The following is a 22101-nucleotide window of genomic DNA, read 5'->3' as shown; positions in this document are numbered from 1 at the left end:
TTCTGCTCAGTGGTCTTTCACTCTTCTTGTCTTCTGTTTTTCGTTTCATGCATCATTTTTTTAACTGGAATTTGTTACATTTTTTTTATTTTTCATCCTCTCGTTTGACCTGAAATCTCTTCACATGTATTTTTGTACGAGCTGTCTAGACTTGTGTATGTTGAACAGTTAATCTGCGTGCGGTTGATGTCTTTCAGTATTACAAGCAAATATATGTGACAGTATTAAGAACAGGTGATGTTTGCGGGACTAAACAAGAAATACTGGTTTTATCTTTTGTAATCTCACAGTAAGATTCAAGAGAACGGAAGCCTGTTGTTGATGATGTGTTACGAGCTCTTATTTCCTGACACGAGGTTGTTGCAGGTTAAAACAACCAACCTGTTTTTTTTTGTTGTTTTTATTCCTAAATCATGCAGCTCAGATTCAAAGTGCCACAGTTACCGCTTTGTCTGATTTAAATCAATAATCTTGTGCTTTTTTAAAGATACAACCATAATATTTGTAACTTATCTGTGTTGAAAACAGGACGTTTCCACTCTTTTTCTTGAATCATGAGGAAAACATTGCACCATGGACTTTATCATGACCACAGAATTACAGTTAATTATTTCTCAAGATGATTAGAAATTTTCAAGTGGTTAAAATGATCCTTTGAGTTATTGGGAAATAATAAAACAGACTGTATTCTGCTTCATAATTTTGGGAAATACTTATTTTTACTTTATTTGTGTCAAGTGTTGGATGAGAAGCTCAATACCTCTCTCATTAACGTCAAGCTACAGCCAGAAGACGATTAGCTTAGCTTAGCATAAAGACTGGAAACAGGGAGAAACACCGAATTACCAACTGATAGCTGTGGTTTTTTGTACAGATCAAACAAGCAAGATATAACGTGATAAGAAGTGCTGTTTGGTGGATTTTGTTCCCTCAGGACAGAGCCTGGCTAGCTGTTTCCCCTTGTCCTTATGCTATGCTAAGCTAACAGACTGCTGGTGGTGGATGCGTATTCACGAGTATCAATCTTCTCGTCTAACACTTGGCAAAAAAGTGATTTGGCGCATTTCCCAAAATTCCAAACCTTTCCTTTAAATGTTCAGTGGTCACTGTGTTACATGTTCTCTGCAGACAGGACGTCATCATTTTAAAAATGTAAACGTGTTTTTGGTTGGCTGACATCTTGAGTTCACAGCGTTGTTTTACAAGACGTCAGTCAGCAAAAACAAATGACGTGATTAAATGTAAAGTCAAACTCCAGCTATGTAGCCGAGCTGATTTTATCATTTTAGATCACTGTTGTTTTATCCATGTAACACCATGTCTACAAACCTGGCAATACATTGCAATAGCATATGATCAAGGTTTTAAAAAACACAGTACAAATACACAAAGTTGATACTGCTATGTAATGTCAAGACAACTTCTATATTTCTTACAGTTTTTTTCTTTCACTGATTTAAACTTGTAGTTATTTCTACTCATTAATGGAAAATGTCTAAAGTCATATTTTGATGGACAATGATGTTTCTTATATTAAAACAGTATGTGTTAAGGTACATAGCCATACAGTCATAACCCATGTCCTTAAAAGTTTTCATAAGTTGTTCTCACTTTTTTTTCTGACTTCAATATATAGTCATACCTACTTCAGTATGAGTTTGTATGTCTGTGTCCATAATCCTTTCTGTGAAAGGATCTCCCTTTAGGAAAAAAATATTTTTTTTGTCCCCCTATAGTTAAAAAATACGAGTTGTTATGATGAAGTCTGGTCCGTGCCTTCTTGGTACTAATGCCCTCAATATCCAATAAAAAGGTACACTTATTTGCCAAAGTTCTGCTGTTTTTGTGGTGTTTTCAAAGTGGTGCTAAATAGCAGTTCATGTGCCTTTTGGCATTATAAAAAATATTAAAGGATGTGGATTTTCCTTTTCTCTTACCAATAACAAACATAACAGTAATTATCTGTATATTGCACACAAAACATTTACAACTACTATTAAAATATAAAAAATGTGGTTAATAAATAAGATGTTGGTTCTGAGTGAAGGTACTGTATCTCATCCCTAAAATGTTTCCTTAGTTTGTGCTGCCCTCTGGTGTTCAGACACGTCCATGTAAGTATCGGTTTGGCCTGAAGGTGGCAGTATTGTCCATATGAGACATCAGCAGTGATGTTCTTGTCCAGTTGTCCTTTTGACTTTATACCACCTGTCCATTTTAGATTGTATGTATCCGCTCAAACACACAAATAACTTTATTAGGTCAAAAAACAGATAATGTGTCACATAAAATTACATATAACTTAGATACTGTGTAAATGTAGTTTTTGGACAATAAAGCACACATTGTAACCGCCTGAGCTTTTATTTAATCATGGAGTAACTGCAGTTGTTTTGTTTTAAAAGATTATACCAGCATAACAATGGAAGGAACAACTCAATGCTGATGAAGCACACATTATGTTTCCTCGCTGGCCTTGTCCCTAAAGTGAAGTAAAGTTCCTCCTCATCTGTTAAAGTACCTCATAAATCTAGGTGACACTGGCATTGGCTCTTGATTTATCCCCGTTAGCTCCTCTAGCAGAGGGTCAACCTCAGGCTTATTGTGTCTCTCAGACGGAGATTGATATTATTATAAACATAGCACAAAAAGTAAGAAAATTTGTGTTTGGTAGATTATTTCTTTGTTGTAACAATGCTTCTTGGCAATAAATCTTATACCATTGAAAAGCCTGTTTATTTCCCTTTTAAATGGTGCCACATTTTGTAAGGAACATGCATTTGTAGGAAGAGCAGCAGAGCTGAGGATGTGGGTTGCGCCCATGAAAAAATTGCCATATCTTCTCTGCCAATTCCAACAGAGCGGTTTATCAGAGACTACCTCCAGACTTTGGGAGTGGAGAGGATGGAATGGCCTGCCAGCAGTCCTGACCTCAACCCCATTGAACACTTGTGGGATCAGCTTGGGAGTGCTGTTCGTGCCAGAGTGACCAACACAACCACGTTTGCTGACTTGCGACAAATGCTTTTTGAAGAATGGGATGCCATCCCACAGCAGTATGTGACCAGGCTGGTGACCAGCATGAGGAGGAGGTGCCAGGATGTTGTGACTGTGTATGGTTCTTCCACACGCGACTGAGGCTCTTGTTTGTTAAATGAATAAATTGTTAAATTGCCAATATGTCTTGTTTCTTCAGACTTCAATCATCCAATCCACCAAACAAGAGTCAATGGCAGAATTTATAAGCTGTTTGGCATTGGCAGAGAAGATTTGGCAAATTTTTCATGGGCGCAACCCACATACTCAGCTCTGCTGCTCATCCCATAAATGCATGTTCCTTACAAAATGTGGCACCATTTAAAAGGGAAATAAACAGGCTTTCCAACGGTATAAGATTTATTGCCAAGAAGCATTGCAACAAAGAAATAATCTACCAAACACTAATTTCCTTACTTTTTGTGCTATGTTTATATTATTTCAGTCTAGACTGGTTATTTTCTGTTAACCCACCATGGTAAGCTCACAGATCTGATGTCTTCATCAGTAACGTTAAGGTTGAGTAGAAAAAAATCAGCTGAACTGCAATCAATGATGGCAGGAGTAATGAGGCTGCAATCAATCAATCAATCAATCAATCAATCAATCAATCAATCAACCCCTTCAGCCATTTATGTTCGGAAGAAAACTGGTAAGCAAACCTTGTATTAAGATCCATTTTTTTGGTACCAAAACAAACAACAGCCGTAGTTAATATTCTACAGCTAAAACAAGAGCTAGTGCTAGCTAACCTATAATAACTTGCTAAAAGTTAACGCTAGCTAATCTTTCGCTAGCTAATCTTTCGCTAGCTAATGCTAGCTTACCTCTAGCAAGCTAACGCTAGCTAACCTATAATAACTTGCTAAAAGTTAACGCTAACGCTAGAGTTTCTGAATTACAAATACCTTGACAGTATTGATTTATGGCTGTATTTAATCAACCTAGGTATGAAATAAAGAAATATTATAACATTTGTATATGTTACAGTTTGCTGGCCAGCCTGAAAACCTACTCTCTCAAACAACAGGTAAATACACCTTGTGTTAACGTTTTATTTTTAATTTTTACTGTACTTAACACTTACATTCTGGCCAGTAGTGGAACCAAAATCCAGATCCCTTACTTAAGTAAAAGTAGAAATACCATAGTCTCAAAGTACTCCACAAAAGAGTCAAACAATACAAAAGTATTATCAGTAAAATTCAGTGGCTATACCTTGAAGGCCCTGGCATCTCGCCACTGGTCAAATAAAAGTATCTATTATGCAGTAAAAAGTATTTATTATGCAGTAACACGCCTTCCTGTTATATCATTACATTGATAATACATTGTATTATTGGATTTATGGCCTATTGTAAGTTTGTCAACGTATTTTATACAATAATGCTGAGTTTAAAAGTAAAGAACTGCATCGTATTTCATAAACTACTTTTTTACATTTAAAATCTTAATCTGAAATGTATTTATAGTTGTCAGATGGAATAAAAGTACTGCATTTTTCTCTGAATTGTAGTCGAATTGAAGTAGGCCTATAAAGTAGCGTAAAATGAAAATACTCCTCGGTAGTACCTCCAAAATTGTACCGTACATTACTTGAGTAAATGTACTTAGTTACTTTCCACCACTGCCTCTGGCTGCAGATTGTGTGGGCTTCGGACAAAAAAAATAAAATTCCAGATCAAATAAACAAAGAGGCAAAAAATCACATTAAATAAACATGGAGGCAGAAAACAGGAATGAGAGAGACTGATGATGTACAGTTTAAGAGAAAACATGGACGCCTTCCTCAGTGAGCTCCACCTCCTTCCTCCGACACAGATAACGTGTGTCTCTCCCCCCCCCTCCGAGCTCCACAGCTGTACAGGAAATCAGTCATCCACCATCCACTGCTGTCGCCATGGCAACACAGAGGGGGGAAATCCATTCTCTTTCTCCGTCACCTCCCCCCCCCTTTTCTTCCACTCTCCTCTCCTTTCTTTTGCCTTGTTGAATTAGGTGTTCAGATAACGTTAATGTGTCATTTTTTTTTAATTTAAAACAAGCTGATGCTTAATGATAATTTGTTGCGTCAGCACCTTTTTTTAAATTTTGACTCTCCTCATCTTACAGCGTTCGTTCTACAGGTTTCCTGACACTCCCATGTATTTTATGTATGTGTGTGTGTGTGTGTGTGTGTGTGTGTGTGTGTGTGTGTGTGTGTGTGTGTGTGTGTGTGTGTGTGTGTGTGGCGATCATTTGAGCTGATTGTTTGAGAGTATTAGGTGACAGTGTGTCTCCAGCAGCAGTGGTGACCTCTCCGTAAATCCCACGGGGCATCGGGGCGGCTCTGCTCGGCTCGGGCCAGCGGCGGCTGCCTGGAGGAGCCAGATGGTCGCAAATCAGAAATGAAATCCAGCCCCCGCCCCCCCCCCCCCCACACACACACACAGCCCCCAGCCAGTCTAAATAACCCCATCCCTGGTGCACGCAAACACATACACACACTAAAATAAACGCTGCTCTTACTCATCCGAACATCCTTCATCCTCCTCCGCCTCTCCTAAAATCACCATTGTGTGAAAACCGTGTTAAATACGGTCATGTTTTAATGTTTACAACATGAAGGATTACTCTCTTGTAGATTAGGAAAAACACATTGGCAGTTCTCCTAGTTCCTGAAAAGCTGACATGTATTTCAGCTCCACCCTTATACTATTCATCCCACTAGAAGTCAATTTAGTTACACCAAGTCACCTCGTCTGCCCGCGTCCTCTTAGAAGTGGATTAACAGCGCTTAATAAACCAGCCTATTAACCAAAACAGCTGCACCAACACCACAAGGTTCAGAGATGATCCCCCAGAGCCGATAATAAAACGTAGTAATCAGATTACAAATCTCTGGATTTATCTCATCTCCAGTGAGTGTGTTGCTGTCTCTGCTGAAGCACAACGAGGCCACAACATACTGTCGCTCCCAAACAGGGGTACAAGTACCTCAGGGGTGTATTTTATGTCTGCAGCTGCCCGGACGTACACGTGAACAGTTAGCAAGTGAGCAGAGAAGTTGAAATCGCTAAAAGTAATGGATAACAGTTCAACTATTAAGTTTATAGTAATAATAAATGGTTGAAATATTCACATTGATGGATGAATGGTTAGTAAATATATATCTGCAACAATAACCCCCTCTGTATAATTAATAATCCAGTTTATATTCCATTCATAAGGACGTATTTGGATCATGACAGATGACGGTGTACTTGAGCTCATCTGGTAGGCCTGTTGGAGGACGTCAGGCTCAAAAGGGTGGAAAGCACTGGCTTAGGGGACCCAGGAAGGGCTTTCACAGATCACTGTGGTATCCTGGTGACAGAGGCTTCCTGTGTTCGCCTCCACAGGAACCATGACTCACTCATTCTCCATCTTCCTCCTCCCGTGTCTCTCCGGCTCTCCTTGGATGCGCACCGTTGCCGTAAGTTTCATCTGCCTGAATGAAGCAGAGGAAAATGTGATTCACAGAAAATGTGACTTTCAGCTCAGACAGTAGGGCGAAGATGAGTAAACAGGAGCTGAGTTTACCCTCAGGCGGAGCACGCACGTGCATGAAAAGCAGATGTACAGTATGCTCTTACAAACACGAATATGTGAATACAGAAACATACAAGGCAAACTAGGAAGCTCTTTAATAGAGTGCAATCCTCATTATTTATATAAATTGGTCTTCTTGTTGTAATTTATATCATGTTCATCCTTTAAGTTTATTCTAACAATTGCTAATTAGAAAAACAACACAAAATACAGCTGAGAATGATGGGAATGTCTTTATTTTTACAGGTATCTTGCTTCATTAACCAAACCATTGGACAAATTACAATTTTGACCTGAATGAAAAAGTCAGAGTATAACCAAAGTTGTTACAATTCATCCTAAAGACAACATGAATGTCAGTACCGAATTTCCTGACAATCCGTCCAATAGTTTTTGAGATTTTTCATGAAAAACAAGACACATAAACATACAAACATATGGGACCAAAAACACCTTTAGTCAAGGTAGTAACACCCGTTCCCACAGACACACCAGCTGGTATACACTCTGGTTTTTGCTGAGTGGATCCTGTACATGCAGAAAAATCCAGATGTGTTGGTGCACAGTTGCAGGGCCGGTTTTTCTTTTTTAGTTTTAATCTTTGATGGTTTCACTGTAATACACAAGTGGTTTAAAGATGAAAAGCCTCAACTCGGGCGGGGCACATGTCGTGTGTGCAGTGCAGCATGTTGTTGTTGTCGAGGGTTGAATGCATTTTTTTTTGTTCTCGTGCAAAGCCTGGAAACAAACACAGCAGGCTAAACTTAAATGTGAGTTAAGAAGAGGGAAGTTAAGCAGCTGAAACGTATGCAGGGAACAGTATGAATATTTATCAGGACAGAAATCCAGCTCTTCCAGTCTGTCTGCTGTCCTGGTATGCATTTGTTTACTGTAGGTGTTTAGAGACACAGTCTAGGCTTTTCCTGTGGACCTTTGGGAGATGGAGGGAGTGTGTCCCGATAGCAGAAAAGAGATGGAGGGAGGAGGAGGAGGGGGAGGAGGAGGGAGTGTGTCCCGATAGCAGAAAAGAGATGGAGGGAGGAGGAGGAGGGGGAGGAGGAGGGTAGTTTCTTGCAGCCTGGGCATTTGGCTGAAGGGTGGAGACTCAGAGCAGCAGTGAGGAGGGAGGCAGGGAGTATCTCAGCTGGAGCAGAGAGAGAGAGAGAGAGAGAGAGAGAGAGAGAGAGAGGCGTACAGAGAGGGAAGTGTGTGTGGATGTACGCCTCGCTGACTGACTGACTGACTGACTGACTGACTGTGTGTGTGTGTTTGTGTGTGACAGAACGAAGGGAGGACGCGTGGATACTACTCCACAGGACTCGATGTGTTTGGCGTCACAGAAAGAGACCACGCATACACCCAAAAAAGGTACGAATTTTTATATTTTCTGTGGGGTGCGTATTATTATTTATTTTTTCTCACTGTTTTGGTGCCATCTGGGTTAATCACATCCCAAACAGGGTGTGTTCCAGAGGAGGAGGCTTTTTTTCTTCATATCCGCGCTGTCGTTTTGTCAATGCTCGAGGGGTAGCTCATGGTTTACATCATGGAATCCCCTCCTCCCTCTAAAATCTCTAAAAACCTCCGTGCTGTCAGGTGAGCTGCTGCTTTTTATTCCCCCCCCCCCCCCCCCCCCCCCCTCCCCCCATCTTGCACCTCGTTTCATGTGAGGGGAATAAGAGAATGGACTCCCTTCTTTTCCTTCTCCCTCAAGGATTGGGCAGATCTTATAATGTGGAGCCAGAGGAATTAAGGGCATCTGTTTCGAGGGGGGGGGGGGGGGGGGGGGGGGGGTATTTTCACAATGAAGAAGAGACAGAGAGGAGGGATGAAAAAGGGGGAGATGTGGAAAAAGGGGATGCAAAAGACAGAGGCAGCAGCAAACCGGAGAGGAATCCCTCAAGCCTCCTGTGAGGTTCTATCATCCATTGTCAACTCTCACCCTCCATACCGTGAGGAGAGAGCAGTTGACCATACACAAGCTCCATGTAGTGGTTGTATCAGGCAGATGGCCGGGTGAGGAGGAGGAGGAGGAGGAGGAGGAAGAGGAGGAAGGGGGGTTTGGTGTTTTTATGTTGCTCGTAGAGAGATACAGTCGCTGACAGCAGCATGCGTTCACAGAAAAAACAAAGACAGACGTGCTGTTTTTTTCCCCACTCTTAGCTCGTCACACGAAGGCATCGTCACGTACAAACTGAAATTAAATCGTCCAATCGTGTGTGTTGCATATCCAGGCCTGTTACAAACGCACACAGCGAGTCACAATTACGCAAGAGCTCAACGTCCGGGCGGCTCGTACTGTATCTCTTGGGCAAGATGCTCCAAGGCCACAGATGGTTTCACGCACACGTCGAGGTTGAGGCAAGAAGAGGCGACGATAAACAAGACGCATCAAAAAACCTTGACGGAAACCGCTGAGTTAAACAGATAGAAAGCAGAGAGGGAGTAAGGGAGCAATGATTGAGCAGCCTTATTGACCACTTTGACCTCTCCACTCCTGTCACTGCCTTCTCCCTAAAAGAATCCATCCAACCCTAAGCCAAGCTTCCTAAAAGCATAATTGAAGTAACAGGAAGTAGGAAGGATGTTGTCGTCCTTAATGCCTCAACCTTTGTACTTGTTTGCTCACAGTGTTGATTTTGGGTTTCAAGCTTATTCAGTCGTCCTGTGGTCTGTCTGGATAGAAACATCCAGAGCTGGTTTTTTTTGTAATCTTACGGGGAAAGCCTTACAAAAGAAAGTTCAAATCAAGTCACAAGTTTCCAGTTTAGTCTTTAGACCAAATTCATGTGACATACTGTAGGTTGGACATAGTTGTTTTCAAGTCTTTAGGGGCAAGTACAAGTCGACCCTGAAGTCCAACCAAGTCTCAACTAAAGTCTCCAGTCCTTGAAGTCAAGTCTCACAGCTGCCATGTCCAAGTGAAGGTCCAAGTCCTACAATACTCTGCAAAATTCCAAGTTCTCTTCTTTGTGATTTAAGTCTGACTTAAGTCAGTATCTCAAGTCTACCAGAGCTTTATTTAAAACCTCTTGCCATGAGTCTTGTCCAAACAAGTCTCAAGCTCTTGAGGGTTAAGCATGAGACTTTTTTATTTTTGTTGTTGTGTTTAAGGCTTAAGTCAACTCAAGCCTTTAGGGAGTCTCAAGTAAGATAAGTCGCACACCAGTCAAGTTTACTTAATTGTGAGTGAAGTCCCAAGTCTTGCCCAACCAAGTCTTTAGACAACCTGCAGGTCCCTGACGTCAAAACATGAGATTTTAAATGTTTTTGCTTTGAAGTCCCAATTTAAGTATCAAGGAGTCAAGTCTTTTTCTAAATTTGTCAAATCTCAAAGACTTGAGGGCAAAACATATACCTTGAATGTTCCTGCTTTAAAGTCTGTAGTTCTCGCAGCACTCAGGAGCGAGTTTTATGTCCTCCATGACTCTTAAATCTCTAGGGAGTCAAGTCTTCCAGCAGTCAAGTCCGAGTCAGCATTTTTGTGACGTCTGGCTCGAGTCCAACTCTCAACTCCTCACCCCTGAAAGCATCGGCTACTAATGGAAGTTTCTGACAGCTTAAATGAAATCCCTTTCATGACTTTCGGCCAAACCTGCAGTTGGAGAAACGGTCCGAGCAGCACGCTCAAACTCTCAGCAGAATCTAAACAAGCCCGGATGTTTGTAATATTGTTAACAGCCCAGGAGTCTGGTCGTGTTATTCTTGGCATGCTGATTGATTCCAGAGGAAAAGTATGTTTATGCCTCCTCACTCAAGGCAAATGCAGAAATCTTGCTGATTCCTCACAGTTGAAGCACGGAGAAGAGCGCTTTAATGAACTTTAACGCTCCGTAAAACTATCACTTGTGACACACGGGGCGGGAAGTTAACCTTTTAAATGTGGCGGCCACTTTTAAATATGATTTCCAGAGTGGAAAGGAGGAACCACAGGATGGCCAATTTCCTGCCAAAGTGTCCAGGGGAATATAAAACAGCCCTCTTAAGTGCACAGCCAAATGTCACCAGCATTATATGGCAGGTAACTGGTGTTCATTTTCCACCATGGTCACACAGAAACATGAGTTTTTATGTATGCTCGTAAAGTATGTCGCTGTTCCTGTGACAGCAGTGTAGGGCAACGTTTCTACCCCAATAACCACATTACTGTTACATAACACGCATTTCAAAGGTTTTAAATGCAAGTCTTTAGACGTTTGAGGAAAAGAAAACCACTCGGCCGCTGCTTTAATCTGACAAAGAAGAAACAAGCCGGGCCTTGATCGTTTGATTTGATAAACATAATAGACCACATTTGTGCTCCCTGGAGCAATAAGCCTCTTCCCTGCTGCCTCCTTGACTCCCAGAGGATGCATCATTTCCTGGGCCACTGCCTTCACCCCTCCCCCCCCTCCTGGGACCTAGATTCACCCCCAACACACACACATCACACCACAATCTCTAAGATGGCAGGATGGGCAGGGCATGCAGGGGGTGGCACAGATGTCCGGGCTAATCGAATATTCACGGGTGGTGGTGGTCTGACCGAGAGGCCGCGGCACAAGGACGGAGAGAGGAGGGGAGTTATGGTTCATGAACGATTTAATAGCGGCTAATACATGGAGATGGAAGCGTTTCATGTCAAATGTCTGCTTTAGGAAAACAATTGGAAACACACAATGTGAAATAAGCAACATGGTCGTACACAAACCAACTGTTAGAGGCCAACATTAGAAAGATGCTGATCCTGTGTGTTTTGTTTCTGTTCTCTTCTCACTGGTGTGAGGTGGGCGGGCTCTGTTGGAAAAAAAAACGCTTGATAGTTGAGCTGAATTGACATTTAATTTGACTGAATTCATTCAGTGATTAATCTCACAAAGTAGTAGTAGATGGGAGTTGGCAGAGACACAGGATGAATTAAAATAAGAACAAAACAAGTACGAAGATGATGAAGAAACAACCTAGCATATTATTAATGATAAACATTGTTTGTGACTTTCCACTATATTGTACGGCATAAAACAAAGTCATTGTTACACAGATATTAGCTCTGAGTTGTCTAGAATTAGCATTATTGTATAAAATAAAAGGTATAATTAAAAGTGCAAATATATACAGAAGGATCTATTTTGTTTTTACTTCTAGTCTTTTGACATGTTTCTATGTTACTTATCATATTTAAGAATGTAGTTAACCTCCTGGGTCTAAACTGTTTGATATTCCTGTATAATGCGTGTTGGAGGCTGTTTAGAGCCCGGAGGTCGGCTCCAGGTCTCTCACAGAAATAGTGATGAAGGACGCTCAGCTGTCACATCGGCGTCATCTCCCCAGACGACCATCGCCTGACAGCTCTGCTCTCCGTGTCCCATCTTATCTGTGTTTGCAGAGGGAGGGCCGTCCTTTCTCCTATTCAAGGGCAGGGATCCGTTCAACTGTCAATATCCATCTTGATTGTGTTCATTAATGACTTCGGAGGTAAGTTTCATGTTACGCCTCCTTTCCTCGCTGTAAAAGCCGCTCTGTAAGAAGATATTACCGTCACATCTCGGCCTCTTTAATAAACTTTATTCCTATTTATTCGTACTCATTCTGTGCAACCTCTCCAGTCAGTTCACGACTCTGTTTGTTGAGCTGAATGTGCCCTTCTCTGCGTCCTGCTTCGCGGTGACATCGCAGCCTGCACCTCATTGTCCGATGACACGCTGAGGACGGTTACAGTCGCTCAGTCACACGGTGACGACTGAACTCAGTCAGCACAGAAATGTATCATGTCAGCTTTTACAGTTACAAAATTGGAGTGAGGAGGGTTTGTGTGATAAACAAAGGCGCATCCCGGTTTGTTACTGGAGCAGGACGTGCATCAGCCTCATTTAAAGGGTCAGTTCACCCAAATTACAAGAAAAACATGTACAGCTGGTGGTATTTAGTCATGTCCTTGATGTCCAAGACCGGAGATCTTTTGAGTGGTAAATTTGCTACTGTTGTCATTGAAAACTTGACATGCATAGCAACAGTAACTGAGGGGGGGGGCGGGGATTAATGGCCTGCCAAAGTTAGCCGGGGTTATCTCTGCGCAGGGGTCCCATCCTGTCTCCTCGCGTCCCTGCAGACCCTTGCAGGCTAATCACTGGCTCTCCAGACTCCAGATGACTGAGCAAGGGACAGATTTTTTAATTACCACGCTCTGATTTCACACCCTGGGCCTCACAGAGGACTGCCTGGCCACCTTCATTTATCTCTTTGGATGGTGTAAAAAAAAAGAAAAGGCGATAAGGTGTGCGCTACAGAAAGGGAACAGGGGAGAACCGAGCTGGGAGTCAGCGTATGTAGAGATCATCACTCTCGACAGGCCAGGAATGATATTTTCCTCCCCAGGATGTTTCCCGTGGCGCTTAATCGCCCTTTAAGTCAGCGACACTCAGAGTCGAGCATCAACTATAATCACATCTGTGGAGGGCCCCGTCATGAACACAGGCCCCCCGAAAAGCCGGAGGACAGGTGTTCAAAAACAGATCCAAATGGCAAGGGGAAGGATGGTGGAGGGGGTCAGATTGATTCGGTGGTGTTAGCAGCAGGACGGTGCGTGGTGGGGGTGTTTCAGTCTCATCACCGAACACCTGTCGGCCACAGAGGGAGGGACGGGAAGCAGAAGGCTAGAACACAGGAGAGAAATGGATCAGCAGTTACGTCCCATAATGCAATATTGCCAAAGCATTAAGACACGTTTCAACATTCACTGTCTCTCGCTGCTGCTCTGCAACGTAAATATGATGACACAAACAGTTGACGGGGAAATCAAATTCAGCAACTTTATTTTTGAAGAACTGTCGGCTTTCTTGCCCTTTTTGCAGCGTACAGTAAACTGATCTAAAAATGAGAGAAAACAAGAAGTAGACAGTGAAGGATGTAACAGTGCAGTCAGGACTTTGAATACAACACTTTGACACTTTGGTGCTGCCTCAGTACACAACCTTTTAAATATCACAGTTCTACTTTTTAAAGCTTCGTCTTCTTGGATCAACTATATATATATCATAATTCATTAAATATAAGCTATTCTTACAATTTCTTAAAATGCTCCCTTGATCAATGCAATGTCAATTGTTGGCCACTTGTTGGCAGCAGAAACAACATATAAACAAAACACTGACATATTACAACCTTTTAAGTTGATATTTTAGAAAAAGTTGCTTATTACACATCCATTAGTTATGTATTTATAAGTCCAATATTCACTCTCTTTCACCTCTGGTTGGTCCCAACTAAAATATTTAGCTGCTACTAGCTGGCCGCTAACTTTGTCTGTCTGTTGTTTGGTGCTGAGCAGGTAACAGTGAGTTCTTAGAGTTTTTATGAACCAGACCAGTAAAGTTTTGGGCTGTAAAACCAAAACAATGTGATGAAAGACCGTAAAATACCCCGTAGAGCTGAGAGGACACCTTTCACATACATGAAGTCATTAGATGCATTGTTAAGGTAAAAACATTGATAACAGCGCTTTAAATACAAATCTTCACAGTTTTCGATTTTCTGATTTTACAGACGGCCATTAGTTTCTATTACTTTTTTACAGTGAAAGTCTTGAGTTATGTAAACTTTCAACAGTGTATTAATAGATTTGTATATCGCACGGAAATGATCAGAAACCAGCACAAACTGCAGCACACACACACACTGTGGAATCACTCCAATATTATAAAACTTTTAACCTTTACTTTCATGAACAGCAAGACACAAACAGCTGATGAGTGCTTAGTTTTCCAGGGAAACTCCCAGATGTAAATGTGACTTTGATGAGTGTGACAAGCAGGATGCTCTGAGCAAATAACGCTCATCTTGACAGAGTCACAAGATGCCGGTCATGTGACTCTAAAAGGTAATGTCAATAATGGAGGTTAGTTGTTTTTACTGAGTCTTACATATTAACCGTCGATAAGACCCAAGAAACGCCTCCAGTGCCTTTCTGGTAAAGAAGTCATGCAGGAATATGTGAGGAACAGACACAATGTGAGCAGATGCTTTCTTTTATTTTCCATTTGGCACATGAAACATTATATATTAAGTACTGGCAACATGATTGATGAAGGCATTCTTCTCTAGTTCCTCTGGCAAAAGTCAACTTTGTTCAGCCTGAGACCGAATGCAGTGTATTAAGCCTCAATACATTCATGGTGCTGACCGAAGTGTGCCTTATAAGCACCATTTATTGAAAACTGCCAGGTTCCAAATGGTAACAATTTTCTTATGAGATAGTTCCAGCTTTAAATCTAAATATTGCCTATTATAGGCAGACACATTTCTTTGGCATAATGTAGAATGTTTAATTTATAAAAATAGATGCTTTTGTTTTGTGAAGCACTCCAGCTAATAGTTAAAGAGTCACTGTACTGATAAAGTGATTATACAGCTTGCATAATACCGAGTAACAGTGTAGATGAATGGCTCCAGTGAATCAGGAGAGGTGACAGTACAGTACAGTAAGATCTCCTGCTCAGCTTTGGTTTGTTTTTAAAACTCAAAGCGGTTTCAACGTTGCTAAAATACTCTGTCTCGGGGGTTTTGGAAGCTGTTGGCAGGTTTTTTTTGTTATTGGATGCCTTACTGTAACGTTGCTTTAACGTTGCTTGCTGCCATGATTTACGATGGGTGGAATTCCCTTCCTCTGCAGATCTGCTCATGCAGTGTAATTGGCCCATTTATCAGAAGCGGACGAAACTGAGCTGCAGAGTCAGAGACAAATGAATCTATTGGACCATTATTAGCTAAGCTAACCATCTCCTGGCTGTAGCTTCATATCTAACGGACAGATATGAGATATTTTCAAGAAAGTGAATTAAGCTGCACATGTGACACTATTCCTTTAAGAGGAGAACTGAGATAAAGTTTTTGGTTCAAAACATTGACAGTAACTGATCTTTAAATAGTCCCACAGATATCCTGCCCTTGGTTTTTGCACAGATTTAAGACATGTTAATTAGTGAGCCTTAGAGGAGCTGGTAGGTAGATTTTATTAGCTTTAGACAGAGGCCAAGCAAGCATTTCCCCTTCTGCTTCCTGACTATATGCTAAGCTAAGCTAACCGGCTGCTGCCTGTAGCTTCATATTAAGTGAATCAATCGTCTAACTCTCTCTACCAACATGTTAAACGAGTCCTTATTTGTCCCCTCAATTATGTTTCACGTGCATCTCCTTCATCAGTCCGCTGTGGTGTTTCTCTCTCAGTGAGAGCTTGTGAGCGCGAGCTGTGACATTCTGACACGCAGTGATCAGAGGACACGCGACTCGGCGTAGTTTATCAGGAATGCGGGAATAAAAGCGAGCAGCGCTTCAGCCTCTGGTCCTCATTCTTCTCTTCAACCTCTCTTTATTGTGTGTTTGCAGAGAGTTGGGCGGACACACCGTGCTGACTGAACAGCAGACAGACACCAGGGCAGAGTGCGGAGGAGTACGCAGACAAGGTAAGTGAAGACGAGTAGAGGAGGAGGAGGCACTGGAGCGTGGTAACGTCAGCCGGTTTCACAACATTGCAGCATGAGTGGTGTTACAACTTTCCCAGAAAGCTGTCGACAGCCGGCACAGTGAAGGCCTGCGTCCATCCGAATGTATTATTTATCAGCGCCTGTTGTGATGTCACCGCTATCAGCACGTGAACACCATGTGCAACATCTCAGGGTGGTATTTTGGGCGGCTGACGGATGGGAAGAAAGGCTCCATGAAATGTAGAAGAGAGTAGAAGCACTAAAAAAAGGAAACTATCGACTCTCTTTATTGTTGCCTGTAAGGAAGCAGCTATTCTTCCTGGACTCGCTCCTCTACATACCGCCATCACCCCTCCCCCCTCCAGATATGGAAATGTCAGTGTGGCATTTTCCAGCGCTCCAATGACAATAAGCAGGACAATGACTTTGTCGACACAGTAACATCTCTGCTAAATAGCGTATAACGTCTTTTGTGCTCTGCTTTTTTCACATATTTTGCACAGCCAAGTGAAAATATAAGTGATCCTAACACAAAGTGAATGGAGGTGTCGTTTAGATGCTACACATTTCTGGAAATCCATGATTTTTTAGCCATGCTAGCACCTCTGGGAATTGCAATATCTGTTTGTTAGCATGCTAACATGCTAAGACTAAGATGGTGAACATTATACCTGCTAAAACATCAGCATGTCACCATCGTCATTGCCAGCATGTTAGCATGTCGACGTTAGCATATTAAATATTTTTTCGTAAAATGTCCAGGAAAGAAAGAAGGTACATAATAATTATTTTTTTATGTAACGTTTGAGCCTGCCACTTACTTTTCTAGTCAAACTACATGAAACTGATTATCCTTTCATTTCTGACACCAATAATAACACATCAGGTTTTGTTTTTTGAGTCCCACCTGAGTTTGAATTCAAACACCCTAAAAGGTGAAGCAGTCCTCAGAGTGAGAACATCCAGGATCTCTCAGCTGCAGTGACTGTGAAACATAATATTTATGTTACACTGTTTATACTGTGCAGTGTGCTGCAGGTTGTGCTCATAAATCCTCCTCAGATTGTCGAGATCTTCCAGACCAGTTTGGAGGAAACCAGTCCTAAAAATGTGCGCATGTGTGAATACTGTAGATTTTCACGTAAACTTGTATTTTAAAACGATCAGCGGTTCCCACTGTAACGTGAAGATATCCCCTCCACCTCTGAGAGAAAGTGATCTTGCTATTTTTATGTAATTTACTGATATTTTATGAAGTACACAATTATAAAAACGATGTATTATCACTTCAGAATCTCCTGGTGCATTTGTTTACAGTGAACACTAATGAATTAAATGATCATGTGAAACAACTGTAACCAGTGACCCTGTGCCGGTTTTAATTGATGATCGGGTCATCGGGGTTCAGGTCGCTGTGAGCGCAGCGGTTCGCCTGATGAGCAGGTGTGCCACCGTAGACCATCAATATTCATGCTGAGCTCCAGCACCTCGCTGAGATCAGTCCTAACCCCACACTGAGTCACACCACAGCGCGTACAGACGGATGACGGGGGGAGAGATTGATCACACAGTAAGGAGGACGCCCGCAGCTTGATCCATTTAATCAAAGAGGTTATAAAAGACACAGGACTCTGAGGACACGGAGCTGAAGCTGTGTACCGATACAGACAGGTGACAAGCCTGAATGGAGCGGTGAAGAAATGCAGACACATACAGATCACAAAGAACTGTTTGATGAGGATGAAACCAGTTAATAACAGGTATTAGCATTGAAATATGCCTTAACCATCAAAAGTAAAAGTACTAATTCTGCACAACGGCTAATTATAAAAAATATATGTATATGGTATATTTGATTATATTTGTTAATCTAAATATGCAAATTAACTGTAGAACAGACAGTTTTACAGTACATTACAGAAATGCAAATACGGCACTGCTGAGACTTTGTAACACCGGCTGCCTCGGATGCAATCTGTTGATTTATCGTCCTTCACGTGATGCCGAGGAGGGTGTGGAAAAGTATGAGAAGGTTTAAAATGAGCTGTATTTATTTAATATAGCAGCAAACAACTATTTGCTCTGTAAAGATATGGTGGCGTAACGTCTACCTGAGCAGAGAATGAAGTCACTCTCCCTCTGTTGTTCAAGCTTCTCCTTGCTTTGGCCTGCTGTGCATGCTTTTAGTGCATGTTAGTGCACGTGACTCCTGTGTGCCCCAATGGGCTAGCTAGCTCATGGCCGCTGCTCTGCACAGCTCTCATATGGCGATTCAATTTAACTTTGTCATTGCACACAGGAAGTACACAAATTTCAGTTTAGCATCTAACCAGGAAGTGCAAGTGCTCTAAAAATAACTTGAATGAACAATAAGACCAATGAAGTAGTGATAATAAGAAGAGATCTAACTGTGATGTAAAAACATGTATAATATATAAAAAAATGTATTCTTGCACCTTAAGAAAACCAGCATTATCAGTGCTACTGTTGAAACCAGTAATGTATTAATCTGTTATCTATTTTTAATATGGTGCTGGACAAAGAACTGCCCCCCCCCCTCCCTGTCATGAGCTGCCTAGCAACTGACACCATAAATAATATGTGTGTGTGTGTGTGTGTGTGTGTGTGTGTGTGTGTGTGTGTGTGTGTGTGTGTGTGTGTGTGTGTGTGTGTGTGTGTGTGTGTGTGTGTGTGTGTGTGTGTGTGTGTGTGTGTGTGTGTGTGTGTGTGTGTGTGTGTGTGTGTGTGTGTGTGTGTGTGTGTGTGTGTTCACAGGCATGTGATAATCAACAGGGTTATCTGTTGCTAGCACTCCTCTTTGCATGCTTGCTATATTTTAGCGCTGGTCTTCATCAGTGGATGAACTACAATGTTCTGGATTTCTGAATCTCTTTCTCCTCTTCGTATGCAGAGCACACACAAGACCTGACGGACAGCGGCCATGGCGAGCAATAACACGGCCAGCATCGCACAAGCCAGGAAGCTGGTGGAGCAGCTGAAGATGGAGGCCAACATCGACAGGATAAAGGTGAGCACACACGGCATCAATAACAAATTCATTTTCTAGTCGTCTTTAGTCCCATCGTCCAGGCAGACATTGGTTTCTGTTTAGCCCGGTTGCAACTTGCATATACTTAAAACTTTACTGAGATACTACATGTAGTCAATAACTGTGAACATTCAATTACTGTTAATTTACCTAGTGAAATGTACATTATGTCTAAAGTATATTTAATATGCACTTTCTTGCAGAGAGTTAGATGAGAAGATTGATATAACTTCTCATGTTTGTCCGTTACATATGTAGCTGGAGCCAGCATGGTCGTTAGCTTAGCTTAGCTTAGTGTGCAGATTGAAAACAGCGAGCTTGACTCTGCCTGATGAGAAATAAATCTGCCTACCAGCGCTGATAAAGCTCCCTAATAAACATGTTGAATCTCTTTTGTTTAACCCGAAAAAAAAGCAGTGTGTGAAACCAACTATTAGCGGTTTTACGGGGGCAATGTGGTTCTGTTGTATTTTTTTATGTTAAGCTAACCGGCTACTGGCTCCAGCTACATATCTACCGTACAGACATGAGAGTGCTATCAATCCTCTTATCTAACTCTGGGAAAGAAAGTGACGACCCACTTCTGTAAAAGGACAAACTACACCTGCCAACCATATCACCGTGCAGAAGGAGGCGGGCATCTTCTCATCAGATGTCAACATTAATGGCGTCCTCCTCGGCTGAGATGTATCGTGAACTCCCTTTAACTTTATCTTCGTATACTGATGCGTTGTACGTGTGTGTGTGTGTCTGTTTGATTCCAGGTGTCAAAAGCAGCGGCAGACCTAATGTCCTACTGCGAAGCCCATGCCAAAGAGGACCCTCTGCTATCGCCGGTGCCGGCGTCAGAGAACCCATTCAGGGAGAAGAAGTTCTTCTGTGCCATCCTGTAAACTCGGCATGGCCCTTCAGCAGTCTGCTCAGTGTGGGACTTTGAACGCAGACGTTCAAAATACGTAGAAATCTTCTAGTAGGAGGGCACGGCGATTATTCCCCCCCCCCCCCCCCCCCTTTCTCGGACGGCACCTAAATAGTGCAAAAATTAAAACCCACAGAGTTTACATGTAACTATTAAAGGGGTTGTGGTTGTGATTTTTAAAGGGGTGTTGCAGCATGTTGAAGAGGTCTGTGCTTTTAGATGACACAAAAAGAAAGGAGGATGATGATGATGAGTGTGATGATAACCCAGAGACGTGACGGACAACCTAACAAGTCTTCAGGCTGTGATGTGTACAAAACAAACAAAAAAAAATAGATAAAATAAAAATAATTTGTGGTTCTTTTTGGGACTTCCAAATGTTCTGTTAAATGGTTTGTGGGTGGGTCGAGTGACGTAGGACAGCAAACCCAAATAAACCACTAAATGCCACCTGATTATTGTTTTTTTTAAGTTGTTTGTTTATTTCGACTTTACCTATCACCTAGATATCTTTCTATAACTGTATGTGGAACAGCTCTGTTTACTTTTTATTTGTTGTTTTTACACCAACAGGTTAGCTTTTTAATGGGATGTTTAAACATTCGACTCTGTGATTCTTCTTTACAAATACCTGAATATCAAGTCTCTGTGTATCAACATCTATCTGGCAAATGTGATGCAGTTTGTCTCCTTCAGATACAAAACCCTCTTTCTACTGTTTGTATAAAATGATTAGCAAGTAAAGTGTGCTGTGCTGTGAGTTCTGAATGTTTGTGTTTGTATCATTAACTATTGCATGAAATGGACAAACAGTCTTCTCTATTTCCATTCATGTGGAGATTGTATAAAACAGGGGCGTCCTCCATCTGGAAGTGCCAAAACGTTATTAAAAACAAGAATGATTCAATATGGACTCAACGAGGACATCTCTCACATATAAATAATTCTGGAAACATTGCATTGCAGGCTGAGAAATCACATTCGAGTACTAATTAGATATTTAAACTGCAGATGATACCAGATGTTTGGGGTAATTTGGTGAAGGTTGGTTTAGATATTTTCAGATATATTTATATGTATTTATGCACTAAAAAACTTGAAATATTCCCTTATGTTTCATGGTATGGGGCAGTCTGAGTCCCTGTAACACTGACCCAACAGGAAAAGCAATGATTTTACTATTTTATTTGACTTTATTAACCACTACCAGTCAAAAAAAACAGCTAAATTAATATACCGAGAAAATTAATTAGGCATAGCTCCTCAAATATGTCTTATACACATATGTTTGGTGTTGTATGAAAGGTAAGAAGTTATGGAATATGATTCCAGTAGAGGTTAACGAAACAGGAATTGCCATTTCAGAGAAAATAGAGAAGCAATTAAGAAGAAAAATAACACTTTTATCCTCACCTAAATTATAAATTTCAGAGGCAATAACATAATGATGCAACTGAATGTCTCCTACTCTTTGACTTCAACTGTAACTATACAACACATAACTAGTCCTTACTTTACTTATTGAAGTTAGTTAGTTAGTAAAACGCACTATTGGCCGCATCCAGAGTTTATTTCCTACCTCCGTTCATGTGAATGAGCCCAAGAACGAGGCTGAACAAGTGTGCCAGGAAACGGGGCTAAGGAAAACGCTAGTGCGCATGCTCTGTGGGCCCATACATGCGGAAGATCCGGGTATTTACATCTGAATTATAAACTCGGAAGTTTTTGCTTCATATTCCTCCGATGAGGACTCCACTTATCTTTATTCATTCATCATCGTGGAGCCTCTCCATAGCTCCCGGAAGAGAGCAGCCAATACTTTATTTTAATGTTACTGAGTTTATGGTTTTGGGGTTTAGTTCCCCTTTAGGATCACTGAAAGCAAAAGTGATGACATTTATTGTTTCTACACACAATAAACACACAATCATTCATTAATAAACATATGCATTACAATACAATGAAAAAAAAAAAACTCTGTCAGAAGTGGGATTCGAACCCACGCCTCCAGAGGAGACTGCGACCTGAACGCAGCGCCTTAGACCGCTCGGCCATCCTGACTTGTCCTA

The 22101-nt window shown here is 41.6% G+C and overlaps 1 protein-coding gene and 1 non-coding gene across 3 annotated transcripts; one reads left to right on the top strand and one right to left on the bottom strand.

Moving 5' to 3' along the window:
* Positions 1–7720: 7720 nt before the first annotated feature.
* gng2 (guanine nucleotide binding protein (G protein), gamma 2) lies at positions 7721–20792 on the top strand. 2 transcript variants are annotated; one of them, XM_076108211.1, is made up of 5 exons: positions 7721–7974; positions 11972–12060; positions 15967–16043; positions 18976–19092; positions 19878–20792. In XM_076108211.1, the coding sequence occupies exons 4-5, from the start codon at positions 19006–19008 to the stop codon at positions 20004–20006; spliced, it is 216 nt and encodes a 71-aa protein (XP_075964326.1). In that variant the 5' UTR covers positions 7721–7974; positions 11972–12060; positions 15967–16043; positions 18976–19005; the 3' UTR covers positions 20007–20792. The 2 variants fall into 2 exon arrangements, with proteins under 2 accessions (XP_075964326.1, XP_075964325.1); XM_076108210.1 differs by lacking the exon at positions 11972–12060.
* Positions 20793–22010: 1218 nt separating this feature from the next.
* Positions 22011–22093, bottom strand: trnal-cag (transfer RNA leucine (anticodon CAG)). The gene has a single exon. It is a non-coding gene; the product is annotated as a tRNA-Leu (tRNA).
* Between the last annotated feature and the right edge of the window lie 8 nt (positions 22094–22101).

This window comes from Anarhichas minor, unplaced genomic scaffold, assembly GCF_050575085.1.
Source record: "Anarhichas minor isolate MPS153535 unplaced genomic scaffold, ASM5057508v1 ptg000040l, whole genome shotgun sequence".
NCBI classification, from domain to species: Eukaryota; Metazoa; Chordata; class Actinopteri; order Perciformes; family Anarhichadidae; genus Anarhichas; species Anarhichas minor.
The sequence above is the reverse complement of the archived record's forward strand: the minus strand, read 5'-3'. Positions and strand labels throughout refer to the sequence as shown.